The 26,025-nt window shown below is 43.5% G+C and overlaps 1 protein-coding gene across 1 annotated transcript in view; it reads left to right on the forward strand.

Annotated features, from left to right (window-relative positions):
* Positions 1-1,898: 1,898 nt before the first annotated feature.
* Positions 1,899-26,025, forward strand: part of DCAF1 (DDB1 and CUL4 associated factor 1) — a 54,681-nt gene continuing 30,554 nt past the window's right edge. Inside the window, exons 1-5 of the mRNA XM_081106287.1 lie at positions 1,899-2,009; positions 11,002-11,119; positions 19,145-19,221; positions 21,258-21,331; positions 23,876-23,989. Of these exons, the coding sequence (XP_080962413.1) occupies positions 11,010-11,119; positions 19,145-19,221; positions 21,258-21,331; positions 23,876-23,989 (375 nt within the window). The 5' untranslated portion in view covers positions 1,899-2,009; positions 11,002-11,009. The remainder of the gene's footprint in view (positions 2,010-11,001; positions 11,120-19,144; positions 19,222-21,257; positions 21,332-23,875; positions 23,990-26,025) is intronic.

Raw genomic sequence — 26,025 nt, forward strand, 5'->3', positions numbered from 1 at the left:
CGAGGGCAGGTGGAACACACCTGAGTCTGTAGCCCTTGGTGCTGGGGGTGGTGGTGGTGGTGGTACACAGGCAGGTGGAGGGTTGGAGGAACAGAGTCCAGAGATGTTTTTCCAAAGAGGTCAAGAAACCTCTTTCCAAAAAAAAAAAAAAAAGGAATATTTTTCCAATGATTCGGAAGCGATATGCCAGATCAAGCTGGCCACGTGGGCCTGGGTTTCCTGTGGCTTTGTGCTTGTGTGTGCTTAGATGTGAACATGTTGGCTGTGCAATGCACAGGTGTGAATACTTGCGTATCTGGCATGCATGCCGGTCCTGTGAAATGTGTCAGTGAGCAGGCTTTCAATGTTTGTGCAGCCCAGAAAATCTGGGTGCTACCCTTTACCTATCTCAGGGTGGGGGGTCTGGGAGTGCCTGCAGGTGTGTGGTTATGTGTGTGTGGGGGGGTGTTGGCAGGGTCCAGGGTAGACGTTACAGAGTAGATTCTGGAGGGAGCAGTTTCTAGACAGGTCCTGTGTAGCTCCTGCTCTGTTTCCCCGGCCCCCTGCACCCTGGTTTCTCCCAAACCCCTCCCTCCCTCCCATCACGGACTCGGCCCCACACTGGGTTTCTGAAAGGGAACAGTGCCATCTGGTGGACGCTGAGGCTGTGCCAGGAACCCGTGAGCTGGACCCTGTGTTCAGGACCCCAGCCAGGGTGGAAGTCAGCACCGCACTAAACCATGGACAGAGAAAGGAAATCTAAGGCCTGAACACTCCATTCTTACGCATTTGGGTTTAGGGCCCAGGGAGACATGGCAAGAAAGTCAGTGGAAGGCGTGGCACGGTGGACAGGCCTAGGAAAGTTACAACTCCAGCCCCTGGACCCACGAACCTGGGCCCCTTTCCTTGGGCACCTCTCTGCGCGCAGACTTCTCCCCTGTATTGGTGGCTAAGTGTATCTATCTGCGGGCTGGTAGTGAAGGTTACACGGAAAAGTGTTGGTAGAACACTTGGCTGACAGCTGAGCCTGCTGTAAAGTCAAAGGAAAGGACAGTGGCCCCTATGGATACAGGCCAAGTTCCAGCAGCTCAGAGAAGAGAGCTGTGTGTCCTGGGAGGCGAGAGGGAAGCAGAGAGGAGACACGGCTGTGGCACTGCCACCCCACATTCTAGAATTTTGTGCTTGAGCAGCTGCTCCAAGTTGCACACTTAAGTAAAGGAGGGAGGCCTCTTTTCTGGAAAGAAGGGAATGGGGTGCAGTGGAGAATGGAATCAAGAGACTCCCCGCCCCCCCCCCCCAAAAAAAAAAGAAGAGACGCAGCAATCAGGCTAGCTTCTTTGTTGTTGTTTTTGATTTTTTGTGTGTGTGATAAACATTTATTGATTACACAGACTAGGCCTTGATCAGAAAGACAGACAGACAAAGAAAAACCAGAGCCTTCTGTTTAGGGGTGCTGTGATTTCTGATGTGCTCGTGGGAAGTATTTTCTTAGATCCTGGTATGTTAATAATGGTGCAAATGGCAGAATGAAACAAAAGCTCTGCCCAGGCACAGGAAGGTCCTGAGAAGGAAGCAAGCGCTTAGACAGCTGACTGCGCTGGGCTCGAGTTCCTCCTCCTTTTTCGCTTCCGCCTTCTGAAGCAGCCAATCAGTACACGGCAGTTCGCGTTAAGCCTAAAACTACAAATCCCAGAAGTCAATGCGTACGGGCCGAGTGCTCATGCGCCAATTAAGACGGAAAGGTCCGGGCCCTAGAAGCGGAACTTCATTTCCCAGGCGGCTGCGGAGTCCGATCTGGTCCCGCCGGCTCGCGCGCCTCCCGCCTCCCTCTAGCGAGCCTCGCGCCAAGTCGGGAGGCGCGCGCGCCCGCGCACGAAGCACGTAGCGCGCCAGTGACGCATAATATGTGGGCCGCTCCTGAGCCTGGGTCGCGCTGTGTGTGTGTGAGGGAGAGTGCGGGACCTGAGGCGGTGTGTGTGAACTGTGGCCGCTGGCCGGGTCGGGGGGGAGCGGCGGAGCCGCCCGGGAAGGTGAGTGGGTTGGGGAGGAGGACAGGTCTCTGGGAGAAGCGCGAGGAGATGGGGCGCGTGGCCCGGCGGGCGGGAGAGTGGGCGCCGGGCTGGGGGAGGGGCGGCACCTGCCTGGGCCGCCGGCGGGAAGGGGGCGGGCCGGGCCGCCGGGGAGGCTGGGCCCCGGGCCTGACAGGACTTTTCCTCCTCCAGGTTCTGGGCTCGGGGGCGGGGCCTCCACGTTCTCCCCCGCGTCCGCGAAAGAGCCTCCGCGAGCGTAACTCTTCCGCCCCGAGTGGAGGGTAGGGGTGTGCCCGTCCCTGCCTATCGGAGGGGCGCCCCCTCATTCCCCTGGTCATCTTTTCCCTCCCCATCACCCAGTCTCCGTTCCGTACGGGCTGGGGGGCTCCATCTTCCCCGCCGTACGGCGGCCCCCTTCCCACACTGTCTCCGCCTCTCGCTCCAGTCACCTGGGCGGGCTTTCCCCTCCCTCGGCCGGGAGCTTCCTCCCCCGGCGCCCGCCCGGCGGGGCGGAGCCTTCCGGGCACTCCTCCCACCCCGGGCGGAGGCGAGCGGTGGGCCGAGAGGTGCGCGTCCTGCGGCGGGAGCCGGACCCTGGACCCCGGACCCCGGACCCCGGCCCCCGGCGTGCGGGCCGCGCTGCCCGGGAACCCGTTTCCGTGGGTTACGGTCGTGTCCAGCCGGGCGTCGCCGGCGTTGGCTTGGCGCCGTCTTCTCCTCTGAGTGTTAGCGCTCGGGTTTCGCGTTCGGTGAAGGAGTTCTGGAGCCTCAATGGGAGCCCCGGGTGCCGGTCCACACCACGTTGTGTGTCCCCCCGTTTTGGCGGAAGCCTTTTAATGAGGCTGCCTGTGTCCATTGTGCCAGCGGCGTCTTTCTGCTCTGGACGCTCTGTTAACGTGGCGGGAGAGGTTGATTGGCGGTGCCGTCCTGTAATTTTCCGGTTTGCTGGAGTTTACCTTTATGGTTTATATAAGCTTGTATGTTCAGCCTCTTTAAGGAATCGATCTGCCTGATGCTGTCGAGATTTGGGTTTTATGTGTTTGGCTGTTGAGCTAAAAGAGACTTGGGGTGGTGAACACACAATACGATATACAGAGGATATATATTACAGAATTGTACACCTGAACCCAAACCTGTATACTTTTATTGACAACGTCGCCCCAATAAATACAGTAAAAACAGTTTTCTTTTAAAAGGAGCTAATAGAATTTGGGGACTATGTAGGAAGTCATTTTATGCTCAGAATCTCTGGGGCAGTGGCAGAGCACAGTGTTGAACAAAATCCACCTTTTGTTCAGTTGCTAAGTTTAATAGAGGAGGAATCTGGTGAAATGAACCACATGTTAAAGCTTAGCTTGAAGTGATTGAAGTTGGTTTATTACTAATTTTCTTATGTTTTTTTTTAAAGGAGATGGTCATGGACAAGTAATAGAAAATTGTTATAGTGATTTCATATTTCATACTAATTATTGCATAAGTTTTTTATTTATTTTTTTATTATTATTAGTTAAGCTATTACAAATGTGTCCTCATCCCCCCCATTAACCCCCAACCTCCCCCCCTATTGCCTAAGTTTTACTTGAACTTCCAAAACTCGGATTTTTTCCTTTTTTTTTTTTTTAAATAAAGAAGAATGCTTTTAAATGTTTGTTTCAGGGTTGTAACCTTATGGGGTCTTTTCTTAAGGTGGACCTTATTTTAAGCTTTGGGCAATTTTGCTAATAGGCCATTTAGTATTGTGTATTAGAATAGGAGAGACTTTATGATTCAATTAAGAAGTTACAAAATAGCCCTGACTGATGTTTCTCAGTGGTTGGAGCGCAGGAAGGGTCTCGGGTTCTAGTTCCCTGCAAGGGCATGTATCTGGGTTGCAGGTTTGATTCCTGGCCCAGGTGGGGTGCATGTGGGAGGCAACCAATCCGTGTTCTCCGCCCCCCACCCCCCAACAGAAAGAAGTTACAAATTACTTGAAAAATGAAAAATCTTTCTCTTACCTTTATCCCTTAGAAAGTCAGTTACCTGTCACAAAAGTAATAGCTTCTCTGTTTCTTGTGTATTCTTCCAGGGATATTTTATTTTAGGGATACACATGCTCTTTGCTTTTCTCACTAGACAATATATTTGAGAGTTGGTCCAAATTAGGAAAGAAAATACTTCTTAATTTTTCCAACTTTTTATTGTGAAAAATTTCAAACATTAAAAAGTTGAAAGAATAGTAAAATGAACACTTGTTTATCCATCCAGATTCAATATTTTGCCATATTTTCTCTACTTATGGGTCTGGTGTATATTTACTTTGTGGAACTATTTGAAAATGACTTGCAGACATACCATCCCTAAGTACTTTGGCAGCCATCCTTTAAGGATAAGGACATTCTACACATTTTTGTAGGACTTTATATTATTCCTTGGGTGGACAGTATTATCACTTAATCCTCACAACAATATTTTCCATTTTGTAGATAAGGAAATTACAACTTGGAGAATTTAACTCTATCAATATCTCCCAATTATGTCTGTAGAGTTGGGATTGAATGCTTGAAATCCTTTTCTACCAAGTAGCTATTGATTAGTTTTGAGGATCTCATTTATCATCTGTAAAAGAGGGGAGTGTGGTGTGAAAATTCAGGGAATCGCAAGAGAATTACTTAGCTAAATGTCTGTTTCATACTAATATTCAGCAATTGGTAACTATTGTATCACTATTGGACAGGCCATAAATTCTATACCACTTAAAGAACTCATTTTATTTATTTATTTTTTAAATATATTTTTATTGAGTTTTTACAGAGAGGAAGGGAGAGGGATAGAGAGTTAGAAACATCAATGAGAGAGAAACATCGATCAGCTGCCTCTTGGGGATGTGTCTGCAACCAAGGTACATGCCCTTGACCAGAATCGAACCTGGGATTCTTCAGTCTGCAGGCCGGCGCTCTATTGACTGAGCCAAACGGGTTAGGGCTAAAGAACTCATTTTAAAACATGGTGAATTGAGAATAAAAATAAAAGAAAATCAAAGAAGAAAACAAAACAAAACATGGTGAATTGAATAAGGTACCTTGCACTGTCTTGTACTTAACAAGATGTGTATAATATATTTTGGTTTTATTTTTATTTTTATTTTTTTTTATTTTTTTGTTTGTTTCTCTTTATTTTTATTTTTTTTATAGAGAGAGTGGAAGGGAGGGGTAGAGACAGAGAGAAACATAGATGTGAGAGAGACATCGACTGGTTGCCTCCCATATGCACCCTAACCAAGGCCAGAGATCAAGCCTGCAAGTTGACCGGAATTGAACCCAGGACCCTTCAGTCCGCAGGCCAATGCTCTATCCACTAAGTCAAACATTCTACAAACTCGCCACTGGCCGCGAGTTTGACATGCTTGGGTTAGGGCATCTATATATTTAAAAGGCTAAGTGACCAACTGTCAGTCTGTCTGACCATCCATCTGACTGACTGGCCAGTACATATGATGTGCACTGGTAATCCTATATAAAAAACCCTAATATGCAAATAGACTGAATGGCAGAATGACCGGTTGCTATGACGCACACTGACCACCAGGGGCAGACACTCAACGCAGGAGCTGCTCCCTGGTGGTCAGTGCGCTCCCATAGGGGGAGCGCAACTCAGCCAGAAGCCAGCTGCAGGTGGGCGGTAAGGAGCGAGGGGTCCTGGACTGCGAGAACCCCGGACTATGAGAGGGATGTCTGTAGGATGCCTGGGTATCGGGCCTAAGCTGGCAGACAGATGTCCCCCAAGGGGTCCTAGACTGCAAGAGGGTGCAGGCCGGGCTGAGGGGACCCCCCCCCAAGTGCATGAATTTTGTGCACCAGGTCTCAAGTTTAAAAATAAAAACATGGTGAATTGAATAAGGTACCTTGCACTGTCTTGTACTTAACAAGATGTGTATAATATATTTTGGTTTTATTTATTTTTTTTATAGAGAGAGTGGAAGGGAGGGGTAGAGACAGAGAGAAACATAGATGTGAGAGAGACATCGACTGGTTGCCTCCCACACGCACCCTAACCAAGGCCAGAGATCAAGCCTGCAAGTTGACCGGAATTGAACCCAGGACCCTTCAGTCCACAGGCCAATGCTCTATCCACTAAGTCAGACATTCTACAAACTCGCCACTGGCCGCGAGTTTGACATGCTCAGCCAGAAGCCAGCTGCAGGTGGGCGGTAAGGAGCGAGGGGTCCTGGACTGCGAGAGCCCCGGACTATGAGAGGGATGTCTGTAGGATGCCTGGGGATCGGGCTTAAGCTGGCAGACAGATGTCCCCCAAGGGGTCCCAGACTGCAAGAGGGTGCAGGCCGGGCTGAGGGGACCCCCCCCCCAAGTGCACGAATTTTGTGCACCAGGTCTCAAGTTTAAAAATAAATGTTGACGTGCGCATGTGCAATACATATAAAGCTCTCGCTGGCGCCAGTCGCCAACGGCACGTGTGTGCATGTATCTGCACTGGGCCACTAGTATAATATATTTTGTATTATTAGTCTTTCATTGATAGTAAAATGAATTATTGGTGTTGTTACTTTAGTTTATTATAAGTTTATAATTTCCCTGGACAAGTGATTATTTCCAAAGTTATAACTATTCTCAGTCATAATCAGAAGTTTGAAAATGATACCAGAAGTATGTGTTTAAATTGAACTCTACAACTTTAGTATTTTAATGCCTTTGAGTTGACCTTTGTTAGAGGTAGTATTTTTTTTTAAACTTTGCCTTTATGTGCTCCATTAGGCTGACTGTTTGTTTTCCAAAAGGTATTCTCTTATAGAACTTTTTTTTTAATTAAAAAGATTATAAAATTCATATACCATAAATTAACCATTACCAATGTTAAAGTGCATATAATTCAGTGACATTTAGTATATTGAGTGTTGTGCAGCTATCACCTCTTTTTTTTTTTTTTTTTTTTTTTTTTACCTCTTTTAGTTTCAAGATACTTTCATCATTTCCCCAAAGAAACCCTATATATACACATTAAGGAGTCATTTCCTGTTTCCTCCATCCCCAACCCTCTGGCAACCACTAGGCAACTTTCTGTAGATAGATTGATCTATTCTGAATGTTTCATGTAAATAGAATCATACAGTATGTGACCTTTTGTGTCTGGCGTCTTTCATGTAGCATATTGTTTTCAGGATTCATCTATAGCTATAACATGTATCAGTACTTCATTCCTTTCTGTGGCTGAATAATAATGCATTTTATGGATATAACCACATTTTGTTTATCCATTCACTCATTGATGGACATCTGCAGTTGGTTCCACCTTGTTGCTAGTGTGAATATGCTGCTTTGAACATTTATGCACAATTATTTGAATATCTATTTTCAATTTGTTTTGGGTATATGCATTGGACAGGAATTGCTGGGTCATATGGTAATTCTATGTTTAACGTTTGTTTAATTTTTATTTTTAAAATTTATTTGATTTTAGAGAGGAAGGGAGGGGAGAAAGAGAGAGAGCAAGAAACATCGATTTGTTATGCCCTGACTGGGAATTTCTTTTTTTTTAAGTGGAGTAACTTTTAAAAAAAAATTTTTATATTTTATTATTTTATTTTATTTTATTTTAGAGAGGAAGGGAGAGGGAGAGAGGGTTAGAAACATGAATGATGAGAGAGAATCATTGATCGGCTGCCTCCTGCACGCCCCCTACTGGGGGCTGAGCCCGCAACCCGGGCTTGTGCCCTTGACTGTAAACAAATCCAGGACCATTCAGTCCACGGGCTGACGCTTTATCCACTGACCCAAACCAGCTAGAGCTTGAATGGGAATTGAACCATGATCTTCTGGTTGAAAGGTTGACACTCAAACACTGAGCTACATTGGCCGGGCTGAAAGTGTTTTATTAATTTCATATTTGTATTGTTTATTGCTAGTATATAGCAATACAACTAATGTTTGTGTATTGACAGTGTACCCTGTAGCTGTGCTTTGCCAGTTTGCTTGCTTAATAGTTTTTTGGTGTATTCTTCTAGGATATTCTTTATATAGGAAGTAGGATGATATAATTTGCAAAGAAAGATAATTTTACTTTTTCTAGGATGCCTTTTTTTCCCCCTTGATTAATTGATCTGGCTAGAACTCCAGTACAATGTTTAATGTAAGTGGTGAAAGTGGGCATCCTTGTCTTGTTTCTGATTTTAGAGGGAAAGCTTTCAGTATTTCAGCATTGTGTATAATGCTAGCTGTAGGTTTTTAAAAAATGCCTTTTACCATGTGAGGAAATTCTCTTCTGTTCCCAGTTTATTGTTTTGTGTGGTTTTTTGTTTTTTTCACAAAAGGGTGTTGGATTTTGTCTCGTGCTTTTTCTGTATCAATCATATGATCATTTTTTTCCCCTCCATTCTGTTAATGTGTGTGTATAATATTAATTGGTTTTCATATATAAAGTCACCCTTGCATTTTTGGGAGAAATCCCACTTGGTTATGGTATGTAATGCTCTTTATATGCTGCTGTATTTAGCTTGCTAATATTTTGTTGAGGATTTTTGCATTTATTTTCATGAAGTATATTGGTCTTTAGTTTTCTTGTGATGTTTTATCTTTTTTGGTTTGGGGTGATGCTGGCTTTGTGGAATAAATTAGGAAAAAATGGTGGCTCATGTTCTATTTTTTGGAAAGGATTTAAGGATTGATGTTATTCTGTAAATGTTTGGTTAAATTTTTGGTCCACCCAACCCCCTTGGCAAGTACTTCTCAAGATTGTCAAGGTCATGAAAAAACAAGGAAAGACTCAAAAACTGACAGACCAGAGGACACTGTGGACACAACAACTAAATGCCAGTGTGGTACACTGGATGAGATCTTGGAACAGAAAAGACATGAATGGAAAAACTGGAGAAATACGAATCATGCCTGGAGTTTAGTTAGTAGCAATGTACCAGCATTGGGTTTCTTAATTTTTGACACTGTACCACTATAAGATAGGATGGTAACAGAGGAAACCGAACTGGGTGAGGCGTATATAGGAAGTCTATCTTTGCAACTTTTCTGTAAAGGTAAAATCCAAGAAATTTATTTTTAAAAATGCATATATAGTTAGTAATTACAGTAAAAAATACAGCCTGGGTTTTCTTTTTTAAAAAAAATATATTCTATTGATTTTTACAGAGAGGAAGGGAGAGGGATAGAGAGTTAGAAACATCGATGAGAGAGAAACATTGATCAGCTGCCTCCTGCACATCTCCTACTGGGGATGTGCCCGCAACCCAGGTACATGCCCTTGACCGGAATCGAACGTGGGACCTTTCAGTCCGCAGGCGGATGCTCTATCCACTGAGCCAAACCTGTTTTGGCAGCCTGGGTTTTCTTAAGGTCAGAAGTCTATTTGTTGGTCATACCTGCGGCATTTCCTTTGTAACTTATATATATATTTTTTTATTTTTTATTTTTTTTAATATATATTTTATTGATTTTTTACAGAGAGGAAGGGAGAGGGATAGAGAGTTAGAAAGATCGATGAGAGAGAAACATCGAACAGCTGCCTCCTGCACACCTCCTACTGGGGATGTGCCCGCAACCAAGGTACATGCCCTTGACCGGAACCGAACCTGGGACCCTTCAGTCCACAGGCCAATGCTCCATCCACTGAGCCAAACCAGTCAGGGCTCCTTTGTAACTTTTAATTTAATTTTAATCTTTTTGTTTTTGGAAATACTTGTTCTTTTTTGTAATTATGAGTAACCCAGGTGACATGAATCACTACTACTAGAACTGTCTCTACATTATTAAAATGCAGATGTTTACATTTTAGATACTTTTACATATTTCTTTTGGCCTTATGGTGGATATCTTTAGAAAAGTGAACAGTAATCCTAGATCAGCTAGTAATCCCTTTCTGGTGTGTGAAACTTTTTACAAAAACGGTTGCTCTATCAGTGAAAATAACACATTTTGCATGGCAGAAGCTGACATTTTGAACCTAAAACTACCTTGGCCAATAAGTTGATCTATAAACCATCTAAACATTTGGGTCTCATTCCCGTTTGGAGCCTCTTGTAAACCTCTCTGCCCAGTGTAGGTATGTCTCATGCAGCTTCTCCAAGGCCTGTCTCAGCTCCTTGTCCTGGTATAACCCCTTGGGCTGACCACTCAACCCAGCAGCCTCCTTCCAGGAAATTGCCTGTGAGAAAGGTTAGGAAGCGCGAAGGACAAATGGGCTTATAATACTCCTTCCCAGCTTTCATGTTGGTAATGATATCCACTTTGTTAAGACTTAAATGTTGTTTATCTTTCATAGAACTTTCCCTGAAGACTTAAGGAGCAAAACATTTTGGGGAGTTGCTTTTGCTACATTTTGTATTTTATTTATGTATGTATGTATGTATTTAAATATATTTTTTTTGATTTCAGAGAGGAAATGGGGGGGGGGGGGAGAGAGAGAAAGGAGAGAGGGAGAGAGAAGAGAAAGAGAGAATCATCTATCGACTGCCTCCTGCATGCCCCCTACTGAGGCTCGAGAACGGCATCGAACCCAGGACTGTTCAGTCTGCAGGCTGACACTCTATCCACTGAGCCAAACCAGCTAGGACTAATTTTGTATTTTAAAAAATGTAGTCTCAAAGTTTTGGAGCTCAGCTGTCTAGACCTGGGATCATTTATGTATGGAATGTTAGGTATATACACTTTTAAGGGGTGAAAGGGGCCATAGCTTTTGTCTGATTCTCAAAGGAGTTTCCTGATCCTAGAAAGTTTAAGAATCATGATTTCAATCCGTTTCTCCATCTAATTTGACGTTAAGTGAGCTGAGGCTGAGAGAGGTGACGACCTGCTCATCATGACTCGAGTGATTATCGAGGCTCCCAATCCCAGGTTTCTCACTGTATCACAATTAAAAATTTTCTTAAGGGTTAACATTTTCATGCTTTTAATTACTTTCTATGCTGTTTATTCCTTTTCTTTCCTTTCATTTTCCTTTTTGTAGGAAGTATGTCAGGTTTATTTGTCTTTATTATTATTTTCTGCTTCCTTAGGCCCAGCCATGACTACGGTAGCAGTACATGTGGACTCTAAAGCTGAGCTCACTACCCTGCTGGAGCAGTGGGAAAAGGAACATGGCAGTGGGCAGGACATGGTACCTATTCTTACCAGGTATGGACAATTAATTTAAAAAAAGTTACTTTTTAAAGAAGGAAAACTTGTGGATAGTATAGGAACATTTCACCTTCACTGTGAATTCTAAATCCATTTATTTCCCTTTCAAAACTAGTCTTTATCTCCTTACTTCTTGAAGCTCTTTACATTCCTTTTTAAAAAAATTTAATTAAAAAATTTATCTTTATTGTTGAAAGTATTATAGATGGTCCCCCCCCCCTTTTTCCCATTGGCCCCCTCCACTCTACACCTGCCCCTTCCACACCTTCACCACACTATTGTCTGTATCCATAGGTTATGCATATATGCATATAAATTCCCTGGTTAATCTCTCCCCCTTCCCATCCCTTCTTAAGTTTCTTACCTTTCCTTTCAGGCCCTTTGTTCTCATTCTCCTCTGTAAGTTGTTCTGCCTGTGTTTTTTTTTTTTTCCTTCTTCCTGTTAACTGATTTCAGAAAGGAAGGGAGAGGGGGAGAGAGATAGAAACATCAGTGATAAGAGAGAATCACTGATCGGCTGCCTCTTGCACGCTCCACACTGGGGTTTGAACCTCCTGGTTCATAGGTTGATGCTCAACCACTGAGCCACGCCAGTCGGGCTCTTCTGCCTGTGTTTTAAGTCCAGGGCTTTGTTTGTGGTTTTCTTTTCCATTCACCCTAAGTATTCTCCAGAGGTAGTTTCATCTCCGTCCATGATTTAAAACATTATTCCTATGTTAACTTTCAAATCTCTATTTTACTTCAGACCCTTCATTTTAAAATTTCAGATACATTTCTCAGCTGTTTGTTTCACACATCTTTACCTGTCTATTGCACAGACACCTAAAACATGTCATGTCCAAAATAGAGCTTATAGCCTTCATCCTCCCTCCCTCCTGTTCACAGCTTCTTCCATGCCTTGGTGTAAGTGGTTTTAAACTGAACAACTGAAAACCATCCTCTTTTGTGTGTTCCTCTACCAGCACAATTTAGTCATCAAGCTCTGAGGAGTCTGCTTCCTCCTCTGCACCGTCCCATCACTGCTTTCTTCATTAGGTATCAGCTGGTTCTTGCCTGGCCTGTTAGGCAGCGTGTATTATCCCTTTGTCTCCAGCTTACCCTCTTCGAATTCATCCTCCCCTTTGCTGAAAGATGCATCTTTCCATACACAAATCTGATTGTCATACCACTATTCCTGATTCTTCCCTGGTTCCTGTTTTCCTACAGAATGAAATAGAAACTTTTTATTTTCTAAATTGATTTCAGAGAGTGAGAGGAAGAGGAAGGGGGGTAAAGGGAGAGAGAGAGAGAAACATTGATTTGTTGTTCCACTTATTTATGCAGTCATTGGTTGATTCTTACATGTGCTCTTCCAGAGATCAAAGCTGCAACTTGGCATATTGGGACGATGCTCTAACCAATTGAGCTAACCGGCCAGGGCTAAAATGTAAACTTTTTAGAGTGGTTTATGAGGCCGCTTACATTTGGCCCCACCTCCTTTTTCTGCCTCAGAGTGCTGGTTTCCTTCAGAAGGAGTAGCACCGTATTTTCTGGTGCCTGGTGGATTGGAACTACGTCTAATCAACTGAGCCACCTGGCCAGGGCCAATGATCTATTTTTTAGGGAGAAAGAAAACTGATCTTATGAAAGTTTAAACAGGTAAATGCATTTGTTCATAACTGCTCTGATACATGGGGAACATGTGAAAGTACAGGTTTTTTTTAAGGACAATTGTTGACTGGTGGAAAGGGGGTTTAATTTGTAGAGGCATTGGAGATAAGAACCAATCACAAGATACTTGAAATGCAGCCACAGTGAATTAAAGGATCTAAGGATTGTGCAGTTATATGTGGATTATTGATGTAAATGAAAGAAGAGAATCGTAAATGGGGATCATGTTAGCAGTGGATTCACTCAATTGCTCTAAAAATTTTATCAAACACACATACTCAACAAAAATACTCAAATGTTTTATTTTCAAGGCTCTTTCACATTTATCGTTTTTGACCATCATTGTCACTATGCTAAGTTATTCAGCAATGCAAAACCTAAAATAGAGGGTCCTGTCTTCAAGGTGCTAACCTTCTGGGAAGCAACTAATGGATAAGAAACAATGCAGAATAGTACAAAATCCCATATAATAAAAGGCTAATATGCAGATTGTCCCTTTGACTGGGAGTCGATTGGGAGTTCATCTGGGAGTTCGACCAGGGGGCTGGCCTGATTGGCCCCAATTGGCCCCAATCGGGGTAGGCCAGCCGGAACCCACCCCACCCATGCATGAATTTGTGCACTGGGCCTCTAGTATGCATATAATGAAGTGCTAAATCTGGCGATATTGTTCATAAATATTGTGGAGGTGATGAGAATGAAAGAACTTGAATGAGTCAGCTTCTTTTATTCACTCAACAAATATTTGAAGACCTTTTGTGTGTTAGAACTCAATGAGACACTTCTCTGAATCTCAACTTCCTCATTTGCTACTAAAAGTATCACTGAGAGTTACATTGTTAAAAGAAAGCCATCCTCAGAGCTACTTGGGAAAGCCTGCATAGCCAGGCAGTGGAAAACAAGGTTAGAATCCTGGTTTTACTACAATTCCAGTGGGCTTTCCAGTCCATGATGAGGGAAAGTTTCCTTGGAAAAGGGATTTGAAAGATAGTAGAATACAGCTCGATGAAAAGCAGAGAAATAGGTTTTCTAGAAAATGTGAAAAATGTGACTGAAAAAGGCTTTGAGGAGAGAAGGGCCTGGGCACATTTTGTAGCAGCGAGGAAATGGGCCCCGCCAGAGTGGAGGGTGAATAGGAGGCTGGAATGGGAAATTGTATGGAGTGAAATCCTAAAAAGATCTTCAAGGTTAGAGGGCAGTTTAAGGGACAGGATGAATTCAAAGTGTAGTGTACTTTAATAGGGGCAACTTCCACCCCCTCCAAATTGTGGGTCTGTTAGTTCACTGGATTTTGATGTCCCTTCATGTTTTTTTCACCCGCTCCTCAGTGGCCGCAGGTTTGGGTATTTGGTATATTCCACGAGAGCAATGAGCCCTGGCTGGGTAGATTGGTTGGTTAGAGCATTGTCCAGGTATGCCAAGGTTGCAGGTTCTATTTCAGGTCAGGGCACATGCAAGGAGCAACCAACGAATGCATAAATAAGAGGAACAAATCGATGTTCCCTCTCTCCCTTTCTCTCCCCCGTCCTCTCTTTAAAATCAATACATAAAAAATTTTTTTAAAAAAGAAGCAGCAGCCCTAGCTGGTTTGGCTCAATGGAAAGAGCGTCGGTCTGCAGACTGAAGGGTCCCAGGTTTGATTCCAGTCAAGGGCACATGCTGGGTTGTGGGCTCGATCCCCCAGTAGGGGGCGTGCAGGAGGCAGCCAATCAATGATTCTCATCATTGATATTTCTATCTCTCCCTCTCCCTTCTTCTCTAAAATCAATAAAATATATTTAAAAAAAAAAAGAAGAAGAAGAAGAAGCAGGCAATGAATTACAGGTCTACTTCATCTTTTATTGACCACTACTTTTTTATGATCTTTTGGCACTTTTCCTAAGAAAAATGTACTGCTGTTTATAACTTTAATTGATTTTATTATTTATGTTATTTTATTTATTATATCAAGCCTTTGACTTGATTCTGTAAAAAGGGCCTGGCATTGAGCCAAGCTGTGTGAGCTTAATCCACATTATTGAAATATTACTTATATATTGTAAAGTACTTTGCTTGATGGATTTTTTTACTTGTAAAACTATCACCCAGATCAAGTTACAGAACTTGCATAGCACCTCCAGAAGGCTCCCTCCTGCCCTATGCCAGTCAGTATCTACCTTAGGTTGTTTTCTGTTTGTTTGATTCTCTCTTTTTTTAAAAATTATATTTTTATTGATTTCAGAGAGGAAGGGACAGGGAGAGAGAGAAATAGAAACATCAGTGATAAGAGAGAATCATTGATTGGCTGCCTCCTACACACCCACTATGGGGATCAAGCCTGCAACCCAGGCATGTGCCCTTGCCTGGAATTGAACCCGGGACCTTTCAGTCTGTAGGCTGACGCTCTATCCACTGAGCCAAATCGGCCAGGGCTGATTCTCATTGTTAATAGTAACAACACCTAAATAGCTCTCACATATCAGGCTTTGTTCTAAGTAGAGTACATATATTGACTTAAACCTCAAGGACTAGGTACTGTTACCATCATTTTACAGATGAGGCACAGATAGGTTAAGTAATTGGACACACAGTTAATGGAAGGTTTGAACCCTGGTGATCTGGCTCCAGAATCCATGTTTTTAATTTCTGCTATGCTATATTGCTTAGTTTCAACTGGAGAGTCTAGTAGGTCTTATGTAATTTTACATATATTTTGTGTAATTGCCTTTTGTGGCAAAGATAATTTTCAGTTTAGAGGGAAAGGTAGAAAAAGTAGAAATAATTCTGAGGCTTGATGGGGAAAAACATACTAGAGTGGGTAAGAATTTTTGCAGGGAGCTTAACCCTAAGACTAGGAAGTATGGTTTTGTGGAAATGAAACATATAGGAGAGTTTGAGTTAGGACAGCATCTAGATATTGGAGGGTAGGACAGCCTTGTATTTGATTGTCATTATAATAGACTAGGGGCCCGGTGCACGAAATTCGTGCACTGGGTGTGTGTGTGGGGGGAGTGTCCCTCAGCACAGCCTGCCCCCTCTCACATACTGGGAGCCCTCAGGCGTTGACCCCCATCACCCTCCAATCGCAGGATCGGCCCCTTGCCCAGGCCTGACGCCTCTGACAGAGGAGTTGACCCTCATCACCCTCCGATCACCAATCACCGGATCGGCCCCTTGACCAGGCCTGAGGCCTCCGGCAGAGGCGTCCGGCCTGGGCAGCGGGGACCCGCAGCTGCAGCGGCCCCGCGATCGTGGGCTCCGCTTTAGGCCCAGGCAAGGGATCCTAGCTCCCGGGACTGCCAGCTTCGACCATGCCCAGTTCCCATCGCTGGCTCCACCCCTACTTCCTGCTATCACTGGCCAGGGCGGCAAAGGCACCTGATTCTCCGATCATGGCTGGGGGGCAGGGCAAAGGCGGCCCCAGGGCCGCCTTTGCCCTGCCCCCCAGCTCTTAGCTCCCCCCTGGGTTTCCGATCACTGTCAGTGGCAGGGTGCTTCTTCCTGCTTTCCCTTTCACCTCCCTGCATTGTGCCTACGTATGCAAATTAGCCACCATCTTGTTGGCAGTTAACTGCCAATCTTAGTTGGCAGTTAATTTGCATATAGCCCTGATTAGCCAATGAAAAGGGTAACGTCGTACGCCAGTTACCATTTTTCTCTTTTATTAGTGTAGATGTTACCTGACTCTACAGTGAATAATAGAGCAACAATATTATAAACTAGGGGCCCGGTGCACGAAATTCGTGCACTGCATGTGTGTGTGTGTGTGTGTGTGTGGGGGGGGGGGGGGGAGAGTGTCCCTCAGCCCAGCCTGCCCCCTCTCACATACTGGGAGCCCTCAGGCGTTGACCCCCATCACCCTCTGATCGCCTGATCGGCCCCTTGCCCAGGCCTGCTGCCTCCGCCAGAGGTGTCAGGCTTGGACAGGGGACCCCCATCTCCCCCCGATCACTGGCTCTGGCCCCCGCCCAGGCCTGAGGCCTCTGGCCCAGGAATCATGCCTGGGCAGGGGACCCCCATCTCCCTCTGATCGCTTGCTCCACCCCCCGCCCAAGCCTGACGCCTCTGACCCAGGCTTTAGGCCTGGGCAAGGGGACCATCATATCTCCCCAATCCCCGGCTCCGCCCCCCACCCAGGCCTGATGCCTCAGCCAGAGGAGTTGACCCCCATCACCCTCCGATCACCAATCACCGGATCGGCCCCTTGACCAGGCCTGAGGCCTCTGGCAGAGGTGTCAGGCCTGGGCAGGGGACCCCCAGCTCCCCGCGGTTGTAGGCTCCGCCCCTGCCCAGGCCTAACGCCTCTGGCCTAGGCGTCTGGCCCGGGCAGCGGGGACCTGCAGTGGCAGCGGGGGGCGCCGCGATCGTGGGCTTCGCTTTAGGCCCAGGCAAGGGACCCCTAGCTCCTGGGACTGCCAGCTTCGACCGTGCCCAGCTCCCATCGCTGGCTCCACCCCTACTTCCTGCTATCACTGGCCAGGGCGGCAGAGGCGCCTGATTCTCCGATCATGGCTGGGGGGCAGGGCAAAGGGGCCGCCTTTGCCCTGCCCCCCAGCTCTTAGCTCCCCCCTGGGTTTCCGATCACTGTCAGTGGCAGGGGGCTTCTTCCTGCTTTCCCTTTCACCTCCCTGCATTGTGCCTACATATGCAAATTAGCCGCCATCTTGTTGGCAGTTAATTTGCATATAGCCCTGATTAGCCAATGAAAAGGGTATCGCCGTACACCAATTACCATTTTTCTCTTTTATTAGTGTAGATTACAATGTCAGTCTTGCTTAGGGTTCTCTTGCCCTAGCCCAGCCGTGGGCAAACTACGGCCCGCGGGCCGGATCCGGCCCGTTTGAAATGAATAAAACTAAAAAAAAAAAGACCGTACCCTTTTATGTGATGATGTTTACTTGGAATTTATATTAGGTCACACAAACACTCCATCCATGCTTTTGTTCCAGCCCTCTGGTCCAGTTTAAGAACCCATTGTGGCCCTCGAGTCAAAAAATTTGCCCACCCCTGCCCTAGCCTGTTTGATTCAGTGTATAGAGCGTCGGCCTACAGACTGGAGGGTCGCGGGTTTGATTCTGGTCAAGGGCATATGCCCAGGTTGTGGGCTTGATCCCCAGTAAGGGGCGTGCAGGAGGCAGCCAATCAATGATTCTCTCTCTTGCTCCCTCTACTTTCCTCTCTGAAATCAATAAAAATATATTTAAAAAAAAGTTTAAAAGTGATTTTTCTTGTTTCAAAAAGAATGCATGGATACAAAGGGACTCTCTCTTTTGCTCACTCTTGCTCTCCCACTATCCTTCTCTCTTCCTTTCTCATCCTCCCTCTCTCTCCCCCTCTCTCTCTCTCAAATTGATATAAGATTTAAAAAAATTCTGTGAAAGTAGCCAGATATAAAAAGAGTGTATGGATTCCATTTATATGAAACTGGAATAGGCAAAACTACTCTATAGTGAGAGAGAGAAGATGAGTGGCTGCTTGGGTGAGAGCTTATGTGGGGGAAGAATGTTGTAGGCCAGTGATGGCGAACCTAGGACACCGTGTCAGAGGTGACACGCGAACTCATTTTTTTGGTTGATTTTTCTTTGTTAAATGGCATTTAAATATATAAAATAAATATCAAAAATATAAATCTTTGTTTTACTATGGTTGCAAAGATAAAAAAATTTCTGTATGTGACACGGCACCAGAGTTAAGTTAGGGTTTTTCAAAATGCTGACACGCCGAGCTCAAAAGGTTCGCCATCACTGCTGTAGGCTGAGGCAACAGCAGAAAGAAAGGCCCTGAAGCAGTAATCCACTTGGACTCTGAAAATCAGAGAGGGCCATGTCACTGCAGCTTAGTGAAAGAGCGATGGAGAGAAGTGGTCAGAGATGCAGACAGAATCTGGATTATTCTAAGCCATGATAGTACTTGGGTTTAACTCAGTTGTTGTGGTAAGTCATTGGAAGTTGGAGGATGAATTGTCAGGTCAAGCATTGAAGCAAAAAGCAAGGAGACCAGTGCAAGCAGTCCAGGCAGTTGATGATGGTGGTCTGGACAAGGATCGGAATGGTCAAGATTTGGAGAAATAATTGAAGTCAAGAGATATTTTGAAGGTAGGGCTAACAGGAATTGTGAGGGATGAGGAAAAAAACGAGGGTTTTAATGATGACTCCTAGGTTTTTGGCTTCTGAGGGGATAACAGTGCTATTTTTTGAGACTGGAAAGGGGAGAGGAATGATTTGGGGAGTAGAAATTGTTTTATAAGATTGTTGTTTAGATCTCTGTTTATCAGAAAAATACCTTTTCTTAACTTTTTGCTTTTATTTACACTTTGACTACTGACTATTGTAGGTGGTGGCACATGTTTTTATATGCTTGTCTAGAGTTGACCCTGTCTTCCCTTTGTGCTAGGATGTCTGAATTGATTGAAAAAGAAACTGAAGAATATCGTAAGGGGGATCCAGACCCATTTGATGATCGACATCCTGGTGAGACCTGTGTTCTAAATTTTCTTACAAAAGAAAATTGCTTAATAGAAAATGTTTTCCAATTGAAATCGCATATTTCATGCTAAGTTTTAAGACCTGATATTTGTTAAAATATTGTTCAAGGTGGGAGCAGTGAGGAAAAATAAATTTCTGGAGAAATTGAAATAATTTGTAATATTTACACATCAAATAAATGTAGGTATACCTTATTGACTCATTTGGTATGATTACAAAGACTTAAAAAGAGAAAACTGTTTTCTCTTTCTGACTTTTAAACACAAAGGTGTCTGTGCCTTTACCTCTAACAATGCGAACGTTTCTTTTACTGATGGGAACGGGGTTGAGAACGCACCCAGTGCCTTGCTTTCGTTATGAAGTTGATACTTGGAGCCTTGAATAATAAACAGCCTTCCTGATGTCTGCTTTAGTGTTTGGACAGCTACAATATGCCCTGACACAATTTGGTTTTATTTTGGGCTGATTTAATTAGAGTCATGACAACCTAGCCTGCTTTGGCATGGAATTTGATTTGCTATATGGAACTTGAGACACTATTTCATGTTCTCTCTAAGGTAGATGACCAGTGGGCAAAGCTTAAGTCTTGTAGGGGCTACACTGCACTAAACCTTTTCTCTCAAGAGCCAGACCTTTGTGGAGAGAAGAGTCTGAAATTTAGAATATGGAGAGATAGTGAAAATGAATGGGAGTTAGAAAAATAAGAACATTATATATCCACCTGAATGTTGCAGGGTTTATTTCTATTTCTTAGACATTTGTTCTCAAATGTAAGTAAGTTAGGCATTTCACATTGAGTGTCCAGTTGTTTATGGGTGTTCCCTGCTGCCCTGTCCTAGACATCCCCACTTGTGACTTCAGAGGACTTATTTACCTGTTTAACCCACATTTTTAGTAAGGCAATCGGAGTATGAAATATAAAAATGAATGTGAAATAAGAATTTTAGTTAATGTATGGCATTATGAAAAGAACTAAAAAGAGAGATAATCATGCTAAGTGATACTGCCTTAGAAAGGATGAAATAGTAATGAGGTAGAAGGGAGAGACAGAAAGATACGCTTTTTTTCAGTAGAAATGTAAAGACAATTTTTTCCTCCCTACCTCTCATGTTAAGCAATATTTGTCATTAACCATAATTTCTATTAATAAATATAATGGTCTTAGTTCCATCATTTCTAAACATAGAAAGTTGGTAATCCGAGGTCCTCATTTGTTTTTATGATAATAGTCTCTAACTTTTCTTTTTTGTGAATTACTTTGGGATACTAATTACAGCTTGGGCAAAACTTCATATCAGCAACTTACATCTTTTTTCATCCTTTGACTAAATTTTTCACTCGAATGTTTTGAAAAGAAAGCTAAAGATAGATAGTATCTGTTTTAAAAACAAACCTCTCCCACTGTTAACTGATTATTTTACTTTTAGGCCATGTGTTGAGTAGATTTTAGGTTCTTTGTCTCCTTTCTTTCTCCAGGGGCTCAGAATTCAAAGCCAAGGTTACAGTATCTTTAGAGGTGATGATTGCTTAGTGTGATTCCCACACCCACCCCCAGCCCCAGATGTCTGCAGTTTTGAGGACACATCCCTGCTGCTGTTGGTCTTGTAGTTGAAAGGGGGACTGGACTTAAGCCTGTCTTCCCAGGCCACCCATCAAAAGAAGTGTTGCTACCTTTCTGAGGCTGGGAAGTCAGGGCTTTTCTTGTTGTAGGTTCCTTTCTGATTCTTATATATACATTTTGTATACATTTGTACATCTTGTATATATTTAACATTGCTGGCCTGGGTCTAGTGCTCATTTAATTCAGCATTGCTATGTAAGCAATAGCCTGGGAGATGGGACGGTGAGTTTTTATATTGTCACTTTTAAGAAACCTAATTTATCAAAGAATCTTTTCTTTGTTTCTATTTCTTTTTGTTTGGTATTTTAATAGTATTTATAACAGCCAGGGTGCCGTTACAGAGGTCTCAGTTGCTTGACGGGGATGGCTGGCTTATTCCTTTGTTCCCCTCTTTTGGTAGGTCGAGCCGATCCAGAGTGTATGCTGGGCCATCTGCTGAGAATACTCTTCAAGAACGATGATTTCATGAATGCGGTAGGTTTGCTGTTTACTTTTCTCCTGATTATCATCAGTAGATGCTGTACGTTATTGTTGTTTTTCTAAATAGTTTACTTTCTCCTGAGGCCTTGACAAAGGTGGGAATAGAGTGGATAGGTTTTTAATTTGGTGAAATGAGAGTAATCATGGCCTCATCCTTACCAAAGTCCCAGGTATTTTCTCAAGGTGTGTACTTCGTTCAGTTGAATATTGGTGAGAGCTCCCAAGGCACCTGTGTTTATCTTTGGACAAGATGATTTTGAGTTTGGGAATAAGAGTCCTCTTGGGCTCCTCAATAGAAAAATAAGAGCGATGTATGCGGCATGATTCTGCATTGTCACTGCATTGTGTTCGTTGGGAATGTCGATGGAGAGAAAGGTGCCTTCTCTAACTGGGGACTGTTGAGAAGTAAATGAGGGGAAATACACACACACACATCTCCCTCACAGCTCCTAGACATAGGCATTGTCCAGTAACTGTGGCTGTTTTTGGAGGCAGAATGGCATGATGCTTGAGGACATGGGCTTTGTCCGGTGGGGAGGATCCATGTTTTGAGTTTAATGCGTCTCCATCATTGACTGATCTTTAGGCAACTTAAGCTTCTCCAGGCTTTATTTTCCTGATCTGTAAGGTAGGGGTTGATAGTTCTTACCGTAAAAGGTTTTTATGCCGAAACCGGTTTGGCTCAGTGGATAGAGCGTCGGCCTGTGGACTGAGGGGTCCCAGGTTCGATTCCGGTCAAGGGCATGTACCTGGGTTGCGGGCACGTCCCCAGTGGGAGATGTGCAGGAGGCAGCTGGTCGATGTTTCTAACTATCTCTCTCCCTTCCTCTCTGTAAAAAATCAATAAAATATATATTTTTTTAAAAAAGGTTTTTATAATCCTTGAATGAAATTAAGCATGAAAAGTATTTAGCACAGAACTTGGTTCATGAGAGCTCAGTATTAGCTATTATTATCTATACTAGAGGCCCGATGCACAAAATTTGTGCGCGGGGGGCGGGGGGGTCCTTCAGCCTGGCCTGTGCCCTCTTGCAATCTGGGACCCCTCGCTCCTAACTGCCCGCCTGCTCGCTCCTTACCGCCTGCCTGCTCACTCCTAACTGCCCGCCTGCTCCCGCCTTACCGCTCCTTAGCACCGCTCCTTAGCGTTGCCACAGAGGTGGGAGAGGCTCTTGCCACTGCTGCTGCACTCACCAGCGGTGAGCCCGGCTTCTGGCTGAGCAGTACTCCCGCTGTGGGAGCACACTGACCACCAGGGGGCAGCTGCTGTGTTGAGCATCTGCCCCCTGGTGGTCAGTGCACGTCACAGCAACCGGTCATTCTGGTCATTCCGGTCTTCTGCCCTAATGGTTGCTGGGCTTTTATATATATAGATTGTATTAACTTCCCAATTTATTTCTCTATTATCAATGTAACTTCTCAGCTTCAGATCACTTCCAGCTGCTTTCCAGACAGTCCCACTTGGATATCCCCCACGGACACCTTAAATTCCACGTGTCTAATTGTTTGGTTCACAATCTTTTTCTCTTGTTCTCTAGCTCAGTAATGTGTCCTTGTCTAGCCAGCTAGAAGTTACCTTCTATTCCTCCAAACTCTCTAATTCAGTGGTTTTATCATTCCTCCTCCTTAGCCTTCACAAGTTTCTCCACTTCTTTCTGCCCTTATTGCCAGACCTAGGTTTAGCCACTACCATCTCTCACTTGGCTACTTTAGTAGCCCCTATGGTTGCTGAGTTGTTTTGGGGGAATTTGATTGTAAAGCTGCAGAAGAGATTACATATGATGTCATGGCTCAGTGGGTTCATAACTATAGTAATTAAAGGTTTGCCTAGCCAGTGTGGCTGGTCATACCTGGGTTCTATCTCTGGCCCCAATTGGAGACAGCCAGCTGGAGCAGCTCAGTGGCTAAGCTTTGAACTATGAACCAGGAGGTCAAGGTTTCATTCTCAGTCAGGGCACATGCCCGGGTTATGGGCTCGATACCCAGTAGGGGGCATGCAGGAGGCTGATGGATGATATTTTTCTCTCATCGATGTTTCTATCTCTCTATCCCTTTCCCTTCCTCTCTGAAATTAATAAAAATATATTAAAACAAATAAAAATAAATACATATTTAAAAATAATAATTAAAGGTTTAATTAGTAATTGTTAGGTACGATCTTCTTTAATACCTTGTAGGCAAGCGATAAGAGTATATTAAGGATTTGTTAGGCTTTATTAATTTGACTGGGTTGAATTTTAGACAAAACATATTCCTTTTCTGTCCTGGATGGGTAGCTTGGTTGGTTGGAGTGTCATCCCATGCACCAAAGGTTGTGGGTTCATTTCCCAGTCAGGGCACATACCTAGATTGTGGGCTCCATCCCCGGACAGGGCTCGTATGGGAGGCAACATTGATTCTCTTTCGTATATTTCTCTCCCTTTCTTTCCCTCCCTCTCTTCCTTCCTCCCTTTCCTCCTTCCTCTCTCTAAAATCAATAAACATATCCTTGTGTGAGGACTATAAAAAAACAAAAACTATTGCTTCTTTTCTTTACAGCTGGTGAATGCATATGTGATGACAAGCCGAGAGCCCCCTTTAAATACTGCAGCTTGCAGACTTCTACTGGATATCATGCCAGGGCTGGAAACTGCTGTTGTTTTTCAAGAAAAGGTATTTATGAAAAAGAAACATCACCTTACTTTGTAATTGAGTAGTGATATGTTGATTTGCCTTTGATAAAATAATTGTTACAGTTTTTTCTTATTATAATAGTAATATATGTTAAAGAAATGGAAGAAACCAATATAGTAAGGAAAAGTTATTTATTTTTTCCTTTAACATATATTTTATTGATTTCAGAGAGGAAGGGAGAGGGAGAAAGAGATAAAAACATCAATGATGAGAGAGAATCACTGATTGGCTGCCTCCTGTATACCCTCTGCGGGGGATTGAGCCTGCAACCTGGGCATGTGCTCTGACTGGGAATCAGTCAGTCAGTCACCTCCTGATTCATAGGTCAACACTCAACCCCTGAACTACACTGGCCAGGCATGAAAAATTTAAAAAGTAATTATTTTAATGAGTACTTGCTGCTTGGGTGCCACAAAAAGTATTTCAGAGAATAACATTGTAATTATTGCTGTAATTTGCAGTATTGTATATTAAAATCTTCAAGTAGCTACCATTGCAGGAGACCAAAAAAAAAAAAAAAAAATTATATCCTTGTCAGAACTTTTAATGTGATTTCATAGTATTTTCTTATTCCTTTTATTTCTGTAAAATTGATAGTAATGTCTCATCTTTTATTTTTTTTATTATTTTTTATATATTTTTATTGATTTTAGAGAGGAAGGAAGAGGGAGAGAGATAGAAACATCAATGATGAGAGAGAATCATTTCTCAGCTGCCGTCTGCATGCCCCCTACTGGAGATCCAGCCCGCAACCCCGGCATGTGCCCTTGACCAGAATTGAACCCGGGACCCTTCAGCCCGCAGGCTGATGCTCTGTCCACTGAGCCAAACCAGCTGGGGCTCATCTTTTATTTTTGATTCCAATAATTTGAGTCTTCTCTCTTTTTCTTGGTCAGTCTAACTGAAGATTTGTCAATTTTATGGGTCTTTTCAAAGAACTTTTGGTTTCATTCATTTTCTGTATTCACTATTTTATTTATCTTCACTCCAATCTTTCTTTTTAAAAATATATATTTTTATTAATTTCAAAGAGAGGAAGGGAGAGGGAGAGTGATAGAAACATCAATAATGAGAGATAATCATTAATCAACTGTGTTCTGCATGTCCCTTACTGGGGATTGAGCCCACAACCTGGGCATGTGCCCTGACCAGGATTCGAACCATGACTTCCTGGTTCATAGGTCGAAGCTCAACCACTGAGCTATGCCTGCTGGACAGGACTTCTCAGCATTAATAATGTTAAATGTGCACTGTAAACTTGAAGAGGGATGTAAAAATTTTATTGCTCCCCACTTGGTCATGGAACCTTTGTGGTCTTAACATCTGAAGTAGGTCTGTATTATGTGGCTGTTGATTTTTAGCTTGAGTTATTTATTTACTTATTTATTTATTTTTATTAGTTAAGGTATTACAAATGTGTCCTCATTCTCCCTCATCAACCCCCAATTAGCTTGAGTTTTAACATCTAAATAGGATTGTATTTCACAGGTACATAGATATTTAACTGAAACCATCTACTATTAGACACTTAGTTTATTTGCATTTTTAAATTTTATGACCAACATGAAAATATTAGTTATTTTTCATAAGACTGAGATCTTTGCTTGTATCTTTAATTATGAAAATAGTTTTGCCCTAACTGGTTTGGCTCAGTGGATAGAGCGTTGGCCTACGGACTGAGGGGTCCCAGGTTTGATTCCGGTCAAGGGCATGTACCTTGGTTGCGGGCACATCCCCAGTGGGAGGTGTGCAGGGGGCAGCTGATTGATGTTTCCAACTCTCTATCCCTCTCCCTCCCTCTCTGTAAAAAATCAATAAAATATATTTAAAAGAAAAGAAAATAGTTTTTTTCTGCAGGCTCGATCCCCAGTGTGGGGTGTGCAAGAGGCAGCTGATCAGTGATTCTCTTTCATCATTGATGTTTTCATCTCTCTCCCTTCCTCTCTGAAATCAATAAAAATATATTTTTTTAAAAAAGAAAAGGAAATAGTTTTTTTCTGAATTGTAATTTTTCA

The sequence above is a fragment of the Myotis nattereri genome (genome assembly GCF_964212035.1).
Source record: "Myotis nattereri genome assembly, chromosome: 14".
NCBI lineage: Eukaryota > Metazoa > Chordata > Mammalia > Chiroptera > Vespertilionidae > Myotis > Myotis nattereri.